Here is a 15,257-nt window from a genome sequence, read left to right as displayed (position 1 = left end):
TTTCTTACCCTTATCACTTAATTTCTTACCCGTAATTTCTATCTCTTACCCAAATTAAGTGACTTACTTTGATGTCTAATCTGAAACTCTCACCCTTCTTCCATAAGGCTCTCAGAATATGTTTTCTATAATGTGTGGTGGACTGTGGCTCATTTTTACTCAAAATCTCTTAATATTATCCCCATAATTTTTAGAAGCAAATCACAAACCCAGCAAGGATTTCAAATAATTGTATGAGTTGGACTTTTCTCCTGGTCCCCCAGCCCCCTCGCACAGACCATACTGATCTCTTGGTTTGTGGAACACTCATTCTCACCAACATCTTCCTGTACATGTACAACTTGTTCTCTACTGAACACATAGTTTTACCCCTTATATTTTCAGAAGTCTCTTTTTCCAATCCAAGCTCTAAGATCCTTTATTTTATCAAGAAGTCCCCAACCAAGGGTTCAATGTACTGCAACTCAGTGATAGCCTAGAGCATAGAATTCCCATATTATATTCTATTTTCCTCTCTGTATCTCCATTTAACTCTAAGCTTCTTTTATGTATAATTTATTCACAATTATATCTCTAATTCCTAGTAGACTTAGTAGGTACTTAATAAACATTTGTTAATTGACGTTGGGTTTTATTCTGAGACAGAGAGAGAGAGAGAGAGAGAGAGAGAGAGAGAGAGAGAGAGACCAAACCCAGCGGTGATAAAGGTTTACTCCTTACTCTCTGCTCAGGGATCACTCCTAGCAATGCCCGTGGACCATATACAGTGCCACAAATTTAACTGCAATCAGCTACATGCAATGCAAGTGCCTTACCTGCTATACCATCCCTTCAGCCCCATGTTTGATATTTGAATAAACAAAAAAAGGACATTTCTTTCTCACATGGAAAATTGTTAAATTCTCTTGGAGGCTCTTTGTACAGCAGAACCCAATTCCTAATGGACTTGGACTTGTTTTCTTTACTCAGTTACTAAATGCCCATATTTTTTTCTGGTATGATGAATTTACATTTCAGATTGTCCTGTGGCATCCTGGCAGCATGGTTGGAAAGGAGAATGATTCGATCTAAAGAAAACAAGCTTCATTGTACATCACTCAGAAGGGAAGCAGTTGAGGTTGTGCATCTCCCTTTGAGTGAAACTAGAAAACAGTTGTTCAAAATCAGAGGATTCTAAAAGGCAATTACGGCAGCCTCTGAAACCTCAGCCCTGACTTGACTGTCAAAGGGAGTCACCACATAAATACAGGCAGTAGAGATGCATTTGCGAGCATGTGCTGCCTTTTCACAAGCGAGCCCTCTATTAACGGACAAGAAAACGAAGGCTGAAATCTAGCAGAAGCCTTCTGTCCTCTGTTAGAACAGCTGCCCTATCTGCTGCGCCCTCCAGCGAGTTACTGCCCAACTTCTTTATTCAAGAAAGATCAGTGTTTACCCTCTCATCGGGCGTGAATCAAAACAGTTCTGATTCGTTAATAATTCACTAAGCAAATATTATGACTGAAAAACTGGGACACTGGTAAATAATCAGATGCAGAATGGAACGTCTGTTACGTTTATCCTGATAATGGAAGGAGAAGAAAAAAATTACCAATGGAAAAAAAAATGTAATTTAGCAATTCATGTATCTTGTTAAATGCCAGCTGTATTCAGGGCTTTAGGATAATGTGTTTCGTGTTTCCCTTCGCATCTTCAGAATTAGGGGAACAATTAGAAGGCGATTAAGTTCCTTCATGTTTTCTAAAACAAAAGGAGTGGGTGTTACCAGGGATTCATTTCTTTATGCGGGAAATCGCCGTGACTCACCTGGTTTGTGCCAAGTGCATCTATCTGAAACATTGAGGAGAGAGCAGAAAATAGCAGTGGTAGGAGAAGCCGAGTGCCTGACCCCAAGGAGCTTACTTTTGAGCCCAGGAATGAAGTAATAGACAATAACTAACCAAACACACACAGCCTCACTCTGATGATCAATGTCCTAAAGAGCTGGTGATAGGGGGTGAGGTAGGAGAGCACTGTAAGGTACACAGAGATAGAGCAAAGCAGGTAGCAGCTCATCTTGTTCCTACCCTTGGATGCCATCTATTTCTAAACCCAGTGCCAATAATCTTTGTTTTGCCCAGGATTAGTGGCAGCTGTTGGAAAATGTTTATGGCTAAAACTATCACTCATTAAGAAATAACATGAAGACTACCAAAAGGCCTTGATGTATTTGGTGTCAAACTTGATGGTTTGTTTCTGTTGAAATAACGTTAGATTACATATCTGTATATTTTTTCAAAGATAACTTATTAACAGGAGAAGATATTTGTATAGAATACACTTGGCAAGGGTTGATATAAAAATATAAATAATGCATACAAACTATTAATGTAAAAGCAAACAACCCAACAAAAACTGGGCAAAAGATTTAAATATACATTTCTCCAAAGAACACATGTTGAAAACCCTTAGTCAAATGTAAAATGGTCAACCTTACTTTTCAGGGAAATGCAAATTCAAACCCCAATGAGGTATCTTACACTCCTGAGAATAATTTATATTAGAATGACTAAAAGCAACAAATGTAGGCAAAGACAGAGAAAAAGTGATTCTTTTTTTTTAATTTAATTTTTTTTATTGAATCACCTTATGGAAAGTTACAAAATTTTCAGGTTTAAGTCTCAGTTATACAATGCTCAAACACCCATCCCTTCACCAGTGCACATATTCCACCACCAAGAATCACGGTATACCTTTCCCCTCCCCCCCACTTCCCAGCCCCCCACCCCGCATGTGTAACTGGTAAATTTCAATTTACTTTCACTTTACTTTGATTACATTTAATATTTCAACAAAAAATTCACTATCATTGATTTGGAGTTCCTACCCCCTAAAATTTGGTAATTTGTTTTCCATTGCTGAGAATGAAGAGATAGGAGGTCAGGAGGCCGCACTAGCAGCCGCACAGTTTTGGATTTCTGTGTTTCAGTATTTTACTAAGTCCAGAGAAATATCTGCCAGAAATCGCAACATTGTGAGCTTGTATCTCTCAGCTACTTTATATTCCACATATGAGTGCGATCTTTCTATGTCTGTCTCTTTCTTTCTGACTCATTTCACTCAGCATGATACTTTCCATGTTGATCCACTTATATGCAAATTTCATGACTTCATGTTTTCCGACAGCTACGTAGTATCCCATTGTGTAAATATACCAGAGTTTCTTTAGCCAATCATCTGGAAAAAGTGATTCTTAAGAGCTGTTGGTGAATGTAACTGATGTGCTAGCTATAGAAAAAACTAAATATCGGTGAGGAGTTTGGCTCATCTGTAGAGCCTCATGCCTTGCGTGTGTGAGGCCCACAGTTACACACACACACACACACACACACACACACACACACACACACCAGAAAGCTGCAACAGCAAAAATACTAAAAATGCAAATACCCTATGATCTAGCTTATCACTGTCCTAGGCATGTATTCAAAGGATTATTAAAACACTAACTTGAAAGAATAGTTTCACAAAGTATGTGTGTGTGTTTTTAATTGAATTGCCGTGACATACACAGTTACAAAGCTGTGCATGATCAGAACTCAGTCATAAAATGTTTCGGCTTCCATCCCTCCACCAGTGTCCATTTCCCACCACCCTTGTCCCCAGTATCCCTAGCGCCACCCATCCCCCTCTCCAGCCTGCCTCCATGGCAGGCACTTTTCTTTTTTCATTTCACACCTCTTCAAAATGGATGTTATTGGACTGTGGCGAGGTCTTAAAGGGTTAATGCATATGCTCAAAATGCATGTTACTGCACCACACACTTGCCTGCCACTATCTCTCTTCTACAATTCTTTGGTCCTCTTCACCCTCCTGTGACCGCAGTTCTATGGTTCTGTGGTCAGAGTCCAAGTGTCTGTGGTCCTTTGGCTTTATCTGTTCTCTTTGCTTGCAATTATTAGTTCTTTACTGTGAAACATATACATATAGAACAGCATCTTCTGATTCATCTAGAAAGCTCATTACTTATCACAATCCATTCATATGATTTCAGTATATCCAAGAAATTTTGTTCTTGCTTACAAGGTAATCGTTATCAAATTATTTTCAATTATATTTGCCATACTACCTATGCTTAGGTACTTACCTTAATGTAAATAATAATGAACGTTTTTATATAATTTTTTTTTCATTTTACAAAATATTGGGGCATTCCCCCACTCAGGTGAGTATCACATACACCTCTAAACTAAGTTTTTGTTTTTATTTATGGTAGCAAAGGGCATTGATTTGGTAATGCTAAATAGTTCTCAAATCTAGGATGTTTCCACATTTCGTGTTTTGTACCATTTCATAGTTTTCCCTGTGAGTAAATGAGACAAATGTGAATGATAACAGCAGCCCTAAGTCATTTTTCTGTATTTTCTAACTTATTTAATATGTAAATACTCCCAAGATTTATTTTAACTACTATAATTTTGACTGTCTAATTCTTGATTGCCATGATTTTCTTCATTAAACCTTCTTCCAATTAAAAAATGTCCTGGATTGCTCACATATCCAAGGAGAGCCTTCCTTTAATAGCCCAGGGTATAGGATGTTAAAACATTGACTATGAATAGTAATTAATTATGAATGCCTGTGGTGAAGCACCTCTTACAGGAGACCACATTGAAAGTCAGATGGAACAAAAGAACCCCATCTGCTTAAGGAAACAGTCCTGGAATCAATAGCCAGAGCTTACTCTGAGCAGATTTAAAGATAGAAACTAAATCATTCTTAGTAGCCTATGTTTTAGCTGACCTGCAGATGGTGAGATGTTTTTTATTTCAGAGTTTGTCTTTGTCTTCATTCCTTTTGTCATTTTCTTTGCCTCAATCTTCCTTTTCTTCTCTTTTTATTTCTCCTTCAAAGAGTAATTCTTAGAGAAATGCATCTTGAAACTTCTGATACATGTTTATGTATTTTAAGTGGGATATTGGAGTTACTTTTTATTTCTATGGTTTTTCTATTAAGGAGTCAAGAGAGTACACCAGGGAGGGTTACTTGCTTTGTAAGCAGCCAACTCAGGTTTGGTCCCCAGCACTGCAAATAAACTTTCCCATTATGAAAACTGTTAATACCCTAAATTAATCATTGATGTCTTGATTGTATATTATCTTAAACTGTTCAGTCAATAATCTCTTAATATGTACCTAGGGATAGGTGATGAAATGTCAACTTTAATCTCTCCTATTTCTTAAAACTCTATAAGTGCATGAAAATACTTATTAAAATGATATTAGTTCTAATCTAATATTCACTATCACTGTCATCCCATTGCTCATCGATTTGCTTGAGTGGGCACCAGAAATGTCTCTCATTGTGAGACTTATTGTTACTGTTTTGGGCATATCCAATACACCACAGGTAGCTTGCCAGGCCCTGCCGTGTGGGCGCGATACTTTCAGTAGCTTGCCGGGCTCTCCAATAAGGGTGGAGGCATCGAACACGGGTCGGCTTCGTGAAAGGTGAATGCCCTACCGCTGTGCTATCACTCCAGCCCCTAACCTAATATTATTACAAAAGATTAAATACAAAGAAAGAGAAAAATTAAAGGAAGTTGTATGAACTTCGTGCCAATTTTCTCGCAGTATCTCAGGTATAACAGAGAACTGGTTCTGGATTTATGATCTGAACATTGAGCAATGGATTTCCTGGGATTCCAATGTCTAATTTCAGTCACATCCCTCAAACTCTTCCATCTTTATTCCTTTTTCTAAAATAGAATGCTTTTTTTATTACTTAAGCAATATACCAAATGTAAAAATAAAACACTTGGAAATATTTAATATAAATAAACATCATGATTCAACTATCGATCAAAAGAAAATAACCAGTCAACATAATTGAACGTTTTGGAAATTAAAATGGTATCTTTTAATACTGAAATTAAAAATATGTTAGAGTAAATAGAGTATAATATAATTATATTCGATGTGGGTAAATGTTGTCTACTTTTTGTATCTGAGAACATAGATTCACCCAGCATTTGACATAGAAATACCAAGCATTTGTCAACTTATTAGAGATACTATATTGAAGAAATATTGCCAAAGCTGTATCTAATTATTGTGTGACACTTATGCCATAGGTGTTTAAATCTAGAAGTATATCAGCATTGAGGGAGGGAAGGGTAGGTGTAAATCAACTCTGTGCCTTTTTTGTGGTCCCAGCCTATATTCAGAATAAAAGAATGATAGAAAATTGCCTTCTATAGGAAAAATATGAGTGCGATGCCACGGAGCATGTGGTGGACCATCGGCGATGCTGTCCCTGTCGTCCATCTATCATCACGTTTTATGAGAACTAAAAGCCTAATCAATAATTTAACAAGATAATGGACATATTTTTAAATACAATGCTCTCATTCTGGAAAGGGGTACATTGGCAGGACAGGAGAGGCGAAAAATGGAAACTCTCTGCTTGTGTGCAATGCTTCACTCGGAAAGTGGACTGAAAGGGTCCCAACACATTGCGTTCAAATGGGCAGCGGCTCTTCCCGTTTGGCAGTGCCAGGGTATCTTTCCACACTGGCTATAATATGGTATTTTTCCTATCAACCATGTAGCTAACTACTCTGTAAACAGTTTGATTTACAGGCACTGTTTGGCGTGCAACCAATATCCCACCATTTAATGTGTATGTTAAGTAAAATTGCTTGGGCTAAGGATGACTCGAACAATAGAAGACACTGTTTTTGATATCTGGTTTCTAGACGTGGCTATTCACACAGTATTCAATAACATTACGTTTGTCACAGCGGTCGGAAGAGGAAGTATTGTTGGCGTTGGCACTGTACAAGTACACTATGCAAACACTGTACACCTCATGCTGTGTTTCTTCTTTCTTGTCTTCTCTTCTTTCCTCTGTATTTTCGATGTTAGCAGCTTCATTAGCGAGGCCAAGGAAAATGCTATTCAAGCAAAGTATTGTGGGCCAGGAGATAATACAGAGCTTAGGCCTGTATGAGACCCGGGTTCTATTCCCAGAACCAAATGATCCCTGACATGGTCTCGAAAGCATCTCTTGGTGCATTCCCTAGAGCCCCCTGAGCACTTCCAGGTGTGGCCCCAATGGCCCCCTACATCACCAGTGTAGCTCTGGCAGCCCTGGCACTGCTGGACCAAAGCAGCATTGCATCCTTACGTTGAACCGCGGGCCCAGCCCGGTTAACCAAGCATCACTGGTGGGGCCCCAGACTTCCTGTGCCCCACTTTGGAATCCCCTCACCCAAGGAACAGATCTAACTGTGTAACTTGTAACTAAAGACTCATGAGGAAGGCCACTTGCCCACACTCATGTGAGTCTATCCCACTTGTCCCTACAACTCAGCTTAGACCCCCGTTTTAGGATGATCCACAGACCTCAACTATTTTTATCCAATGTCCTATTACTGCATATAGAATCCTTCTCTATGAACTCTAGGCGCCTGGTTAAATAGATTTATTTATACAGTAAGACATGCTTATTGTATGCCCAGCCTTCAGCTTAAAGGGAAATTAGGCTTCTAATGAGTCACCTGACTCTGAGAGCGCCTTCCAGCTTGTCTCTTATTTTTACCTACAATAACAATAGAAGCATTTAGACTTGCTTCATCTTTCTTTTTCACAGGCTTGAGATCATAAAGATTTGACAGAAGGACATAGGGAAAAGTCCTCAGACTAGCAAGGCAGCCGGAAGTCAGCTCAGTCTCAGCACCCGGCTCTCAGCAGCCCCTCAGTCTGGCTTGTTGTCATTGGCCCACGGATAGTTACACTTGGTGTCTTTGTCTTAACTTCAACCTCTGCATGCGATGTCCTTGCCTGTCTTTGTCACACAAGAGATAAATCTCTGCTTGTCTAAACCCACGCATCTCTCGGAGCTGCAATATTTCGAGGTGCAGTGAGTTGCAGCTAGAAACAATATTTGCTCATCTGTCTTTCCCAGACGGTCCTTTGGGGAGCACTGAGCAAGAGTATTCTTATGATGCAATGAGGAAATAACAAAATAAATAAAAGGGAAGAAAGAGCTGAGGAAGCTACACTGTCCTTCAAAAATTGCAATATGTTGCATCAGAAAAAAATTAATTCCTTGCTACTACTTCAAACAACCTATTCCCATGTAGCTTCAGACCACATCTTAATGGGGTTAAGACTTCAGACAAGCCTTAATATGTCTTACTCTCGGCATCCTCTCAGAATAGCTTGTGTGTGTGTGTGCATGCATGCATGTGTGTGTGTGTGTGTGTGTTTAACAAGCCATTTGTCCAGAAATACTAAAACTAAAATGGTCTGTCTGCCTTTAGGTGCTTTTAGCTGCACAATAGTTGCTTTTAGCAAGCCAGATATCCACAGATAAGCTGTGCTTGCAGAATTTTTCTCCTTAAAGTGCAGTCAATTGACCAAGGACCAGCACTAATTTGTTTCTAACCAGAAAGGCAGTGTACACAGGCTGCCCTGGACAAGTAATTGCGACTATCATGGCCAGGGTGCACTTTTTATTCCCAGCAAAGAGACATTTAAATGCGGCAGTTTACCTCAGCTTCGAGCCACACATCTCTGAAACTGCTTTCTTCCAAAGGCCGATTTTCCATTTGTCCTGCATTAAGTTTTATTCTTCCTTCAAAATCAAGGCTTGTTCTCGGAAGGGAATTCTGCTTCTATGACAGAACTTGCCTGCCCACAAAATCCTGCAGAAGCATAATGTTAATGAAATGATAATATGTCTAGCCCTGATATAAACTATTCTTTATAATCCTCTTAAAGTAGCATATTTATTTATAATTTTATTGGACACTCACCGGTGCCTTAAAGTTCCATCTTAAATTCCAGTGCTGGAGGGCAGGTGATAGATCTAGGACGTTATTAAATTTCTTTGGGCATTCATTCAGACTTCAGCCAGGCTTTTCATAATATTCTCCATCCTAAGAAACTATAATTATCCTCAAGCACACTACTTACACTGTCTTATTTCTTAATTACAGTAGTGACATGAGATAATGCATACTTATTAGAATCAAATGCATATTATTTTGTAGTGATCATAAAGAAGTTCTCATGACAACAATTGCAATTATGTGGTCATCAACTACTGATATTATGCTATGTTCTAGAAGTTTGCAATTAAGTCCTGCCAAGAGGGCATTTCCAATTTGAAAAAAAAAAGAATTTAAGAGAGAAATGCTGGCCAATGTAAAAATCAGTGACATAAAAGACTCGAGCCTTTTGTAAATAATTTTTCATGAATCTCAAGTAAGAACATCCTGTCAACTAACATTTGGGGGATTGGGTTTAAATTTTTATCTAAACAAGCTACCTTAAGAATATTCCTTAAAATAGCCCTTTTTCTGGGTTTTTTTTTTTGACCTTTAGAATAAAAAGGGTTGAGTACACCCCAGGGGAGAAATTGGGCTAGAAATATAATAGAAATGACTCTGCCCTCAAAGATAAATTTGCAGTCCATCAGTAGCGTTCTTTTCAAGTACTATAATTTATTGTCTTAAAAGTTTTCATTTACAATTCCAAAAATAATTTATCCTCTGTCATTCCAATTTAGAAAAAAAAGGAAAACAATGAGTTGCCCAAAGAATGTGCACATAGATTTTTTCACTCTCATCTTTGGAAAGATCCTCTACTTTAAATTTCCAAAAAGACAAAATGAAAAAAGTGAGGAATGTCGGGGCTGGAGTGATAGCACAGCGGGTAGGGCGTTTGCCTTGCACGCGGCCGACCCGGGTTCGATTCCCAGCATCCCATATGGTCCCCTGAGCACCGCCAGGGGTAATTCCTGAGTGCAGAGCCAGGAGTGACCCTTGTGCATCGCCAGGTGTGACCCAAAAAGCAAAAAAAAAAAAAAAAAAAGAAAAAAAAAAGAAAAAAGTGAGGAATGTCAAAATCAACATACGAAGTTGTCTGGGTGGATGAAGCTGTCGGGCTCATCTTGTTTTGAACCTGACCATTTAATTATCTGAGTGTTCACTTCTGCTCCATCATCATCAGCCAGATGTGGAACCAGACGGGTCCCACGAATTGCCTAATGTGTCTGCTCCTTTGCCTGTGAAAAGTGAGACCATAATTGTATCAGAAGATTGTTTCGATTGTCATGATTTTGTCATTTCATATGTGTAAAGAGCATGGATTTGCATGTTTCATACAGTGGGTGCTACATACTCCGGGTATTATTTTATTATTTTATGTCATCTCAGATTGTTAAGGACAAAGGATATGTTACTCTCTCTCTCTGTCTCTCTTTGTGTCTCTTTCTCTCTCTTTTTCTCCCTCTCCCTTTCCTTCTTTCTCCCCTACCTTCAACCATAGCAAGGAGTGTCTCCAATTATTTTACCAGATTTTTTCAGAGATCCTTCCTAGCATGTTTGTATGACACATACAAATGGAATGCTTTTTTTCATAGTCAAAAAGACACTCAGTGATCCTGATATCTATAACTTATGATTTATACTACCTTGCCAGATTAATGCTGCTTGTTTGTCTAAATTCTGGCTCATGCCATAGATCTATTACTTTAAGACAAAAGCTGTCATCTTTGGGCACTTACAGTTATCTGGAGCTGTATTCAGTCTTGGGAACAAAGTTGTGCAGAATATAACCTTGTCTGCATGACTGCCGATCCTAACTAGATTGTCAGGACATGAGACTGGAATGGTTGCTACAAACCCAATTTTATTTCTGAAATAACTCACATAAGCACACTAAGAAACATCAGTACTTGGAAGAGCACCAGTGAATAGCCAGACAAATTGAACCATGTAACACTTGGCTTTCTTTCCTTCAATATGCTGGATCCCATATATTATTTTCCTGGTTATTTTTACCTGTTAAAATTTTAATGTAATTATTTCTAACTGCAATTGGCTCTTTTCTAATAAAGCTAATGGTATATTTAATTAAACTATTTCAATTTTGGGAAATACTTATACATTGCTTAAGCAGTAAGCGATACAATGAATTTTAAATAGATTATGTATTGTTGAAAATTATGTACTCCATTTTTATGAATTTCTTAATAGTGTCTGCTTATTACATAATATTATGTAAGTTTTCCCTTACTTAGTATTTTTAATGCCAACTGCAAACCCTGATGGACTGTATATTACAATTTACCTGTAATCAAATTCAAATTGAAGTTACTTTTTCAAAAGCCACCCATCGAGATTTCATTTTTTCTAAGTCCCTGATCCCCAACAATAAAATACCCAGTTGCAAAATATTTCTAGAGTTAATATTGGAGTAAGAAAATTTGTGAAATGATTAATGAGTTAAGCAGAGACTTTGGCTAAATGCAATTAGTTTTCATGCAAACATTAACCATTTCTTTGTTGTTGTCAAAGCTGTTTATTAATTTGACTGCAAAGAAACAAGTTTTCTTTGAGTCTAATTTCATTTCAACTGGTTTTCCATTTCAACCAGTCTATAACAGAACAAAATTTGGAACAGTTGTTTAATGTGAGAACTTATCCTACTCTTGTTCTTCATTAATCTGAAAATTACTACGACATTGGTCTTGATGGTAGTAATTCCAGAACAGAGAAAAATGTCTCTGGAAAGTAATACAAGGTGCATGCACAGAGAGAAGATGCCAATCCCAATTTCTATTTTAATTTTCAGAATGACTTTGAAATAGACATTCAAGTGTATAGCTTTCCTCTTTATTAATCTGTGCAAGCTGCCAAAAAATTAGACCCAGACTAAACAGGTCTAAGCAAGGGATAATTATTTTGTCTACATTCTGGAAGCTAGAAATGTGTATCCTAAGGTGTGCATCATCATAAGGTACGCATCCACAAATCCAGTTTCCAGTGAAATATCTCTTCTTGGCCTCCTGAAGCTGCACTTCCTCTCTTGGCCTCTTCTCTGAGTGTTCTGGTTGAAGATGGAAGAACATAAAGGGGAACAAGAGAAAGAGAGAGAGAGAGAGGGAGAGAGAGAAACGGAAACAGAAACAGAGACAGAGAAAGAAATGGGTGGTTGTTTGGTGTCTTTTTCTCTCCTTAAAAGATTTCCAATCAATCAGATTAGGACCCACCCTTTCAGATTCATTTAACCAATTGCTTTAACCAAAAGATCCAATCTCCAAATATTATTCTGACGCTTAAATTTGAGACTGGGGATGGGGGTGGGGGTGTTGGGTTCAGGGGACTCAGGTTAGCACACGACCCTACAGCAAATGATCATGGTGAGTCTTAGGAAATTCCAGGGTGAGGTTAGATACTTTCTAGAGCACTTGTCCCTTCCTGAGTTCATGCAGAGGAGACTTTGATGGTCACTCTCGCTTCTATTTCAGATCAGCATATTCATGACCCACTTGTCGAACTACGGGAATGACCGCCTGGGCTTATACACTTTTGTGAACTTGGCCAACTTCGTGCAGAGCTGGACCAACCTGAAACTGCAGACTCTGCCTCCTGTGCAACTAGCCCACAAGTATTTCGAGCTCTTTCCAGAGCAGAAAGACCCTGTCTGGCAGGTAACACGACACATTCTCTCCTGGGCGGGCAGGGAAAGGAACGTGCCATTTTGAGTGACTAAGTTGCGCTAGGAAATGCGACTGGAAATATTTAGGCTGGCATTTTACACCCATTTTCTTCTCTGATCACTCATTGTCCTTCTGTAGAAATGTTGGTTGTATAGATTATTTGTCCTTGGGGCTTGTATTTGGGAGGGTTTGTTCCATTAGGTTACAACTTTTGCACGGAGATTATTGGTTTATCATAGCTCTCTGCTTAGAGTAAATCAGTTCGATTCACCGTTTGGTGTGATTTAATTTAGCAATAAAATAGGCATGGGTAGTGAGGAAGCTAGAAATGAAGCACCACCCTACTTTATCATTTGTAACCAGGCCTGGTTTGTATGTGCATAGCACAGCAGATTGTGTAAGCACAGGGAGAGCAAATTTTTGCCTTCTACTCAGAGAGATTCCAATTCTCTTGAGTATGCATTTTCATTTTTAAAAACTGAATTAATCTTTCACAAGGATCAAGGGTGTTAATTATTTTGGTCCGGTTTAGACTGGCGTTTTAACGAATGGTTCAACTTCCACGTGAGAACTGCTCAGCATCAATGCATAAACTGTAACTTATCTACTTCTTAGCAGTTACCTAGCGAAATACTACCCCCTTCTTTCTTCTTTATCGTCAAATTACATTGCCCCACATAATCAACATGCTGGATGCAGATGGCAGGTCAGATAATTCCCTGCTAAGCAGTGAGAAATGACATCGCCATTCATGAGAAATCACTGTGAAACTGACTTTTTTACCTAGTCTCTCCTCAAGACAATTTGTTTCTCCTTATTCCATCAATCATATTACATGCTACTATCTATTTCAACAGACACTGATACACATATGTTTACTAACATCTAAAAATGTGCAATGCAAGGCTAGCTGCATTCTCAGGAATGTGGAGGAAAATCAAATATAATATCTTCTTTAAAATTCAATGAAAAAAGTTCTGTAATCCTTTACTATCATAGATTTCAAATGTGTTTTAAAATTGCTCTAATAGGTCACACTTTAGATTGATGGTTATTCAGCAGCCTTTGGGGGTTTTGTTGAACTATGAATTTTAATGCATTTACACTTTTGGTCACTTCTTTTATCATTTATATGTTTAATATTTAAGTTAGAATGATAGATAAATATATAAGAAGATTTTTACTAGAAAGTGTAGACAGTTACAGCAAATGTTGAATTTCTTAACTACCATATGTCCCATGTATGGTAGTGTAGTCAAAATTGCTCACACACAAATACAATTGATAAATTATTCATAGTGATTACTTCTGCTCTCACACATGTTTTTTACTGAGATTATATGTGTGCATAACACAGGTCTTTTTTGTCCTGATCTATCTCTGTATTTCCCTTTTCTTTTGGGGGGAGAAGCAAGATTGGGGCCACACCCAGCTGTGCTCAGGCCTCTTTCTGGCTTTGTGCTCAGGGGTCCTACCTAGCCGGACTCAGGGTGCCAGGGAATCGAACCAGGGTTAGCCAGGAAAGCAAGTATCTTAACCCACTAGCCCTTCTCTGGCCGTCCCTTTGGCTTTTGAACATTAGTCTGGGGGTTCTGCGCTGCACGTGGCCGGCCGCTGCTACCTGCTTGAACCAATTGGCTCTGCTTGAACCAATCTTTACTTCCCTCCCTTCCTGTCCAGCTCCTATTTCCCACGCACTGGGGCCTGCCGAGGGCACTGAGCAAATGGGGAAATGGCCCCGAGGTGACAAGGGCAGTGGGGAATCCCGTTGGGAGATCGTGGGGGTGGGTGAGTGCGGTCCATCCTGGCTGGACGCAGGTGGCTCTTCCTGCTCCCTCTCCGCCTGCCGAATGGTTCCTTGAGTCTGGCTACAGCAAAACGTTGCCATGGGGATTGGATTTATCTTTGAAAACCACCGAGGAGGTCACGGAGAAAGAGGAAAAGGCCCCTAGGTTAGACTGACACGCAGTCCTTTGGGACCTGCCTCTGAGCCTTCCTGGGGGCCGTCAGCCTGACTAAGGGCGATACAGGCCGGTGCTCTGCTGGGGCCCAGGACGCCCAGGCAAGCCGGGCTAAAAGCACCCGGGTCTCTTCACTTGGTAAAAAAAAAGTGTGACAGGGCGTTTGCCTTGCACGAGGACCACCCAGGTTCCTCTGTCCCTCTCGGAGAGCCCGGCAAGCTACCAAGAGTATCCCACTGGTACGGCAGAGCCTGGCAAGCTACCCGTGGTGTATTCGATATGCCGAAAACAGTAACAACAAGTCTCACAATGGAAACGTTACTGGTGCCCACTAGAGCAAACAGATGAACAATGGGATGACAGTGACAGTGCTCTATGTGTGGTTAATAATACAGTGACCATGAAAGGTTGCCTCCACAGAGGTAGCAGACAGCTGACCTGAAAAATGAGTGGTTTGAAATTCTACTTCAGATTTCCTTGATATAAAAAGAAATTATTTTAGGAGGAACAGTGTGTATGTATATGTGTGTGTATGTGCGTGTGTGTGTCTTTGTGTGTGTGTGTGCTTGCGTGGACCACACCCTGCGTGCTTAGGGCTTACCCCTTGTTCTGAGGTTCATTTCTGGTGGGGCTCAGAAGACCATGTTGGGTGCCAGAGATCAAACCTGGGTCAGCTGCATGAAAACAAAACATCCAGTCCAGTAGGAATTATATTCCTTAATATAGTATGTGAGTCTTTTGAAATCAGTCACTATCACTGTCATCCCGTTGCTCATCGATTTGTTCGAGCGGGCACCAGTAACA

General features: G+C 39.5%; 1 protein-coding gene across 1 annotated transcript in view; it reads left to right on the top strand.

Annotated features, from left to right (window-relative positions):
* Positions 1-15,257, top strand: part of NDST4 (N-deacetylase and N-sulfotransferase 4) — a 260,857-nt gene that overhangs the window by 199,601 nt on the left and 45,999 nt on the right. Inside the window, exon 7 of the mRNA XM_004612720.2 lies at positions 12,301-12,483. Within this exon, the coding sequence (XP_004612777.2) occupies positions 12,301-12,483 (183 nt within the window). The remainder of the gene's footprint in view (positions 1-12,300; positions 12,484-15,257) is intronic.

Source organism: Sorex araneus, chromosome 6 (genome assembly GCF_027595985.1).
Source record: "Sorex araneus isolate mSorAra2 chromosome 6, mSorAra2.pri, whole genome shotgun sequence".
In the NCBI taxonomy this organism is placed as follows: domain Eukaryota; kingdom Metazoa; phylum Chordata; class Mammalia; order Eulipotyphla; family Soricidae; genus Sorex; species Sorex araneus.
This window is presented reverse-complemented; position numbering and strand designations above follow the sequence as displayed.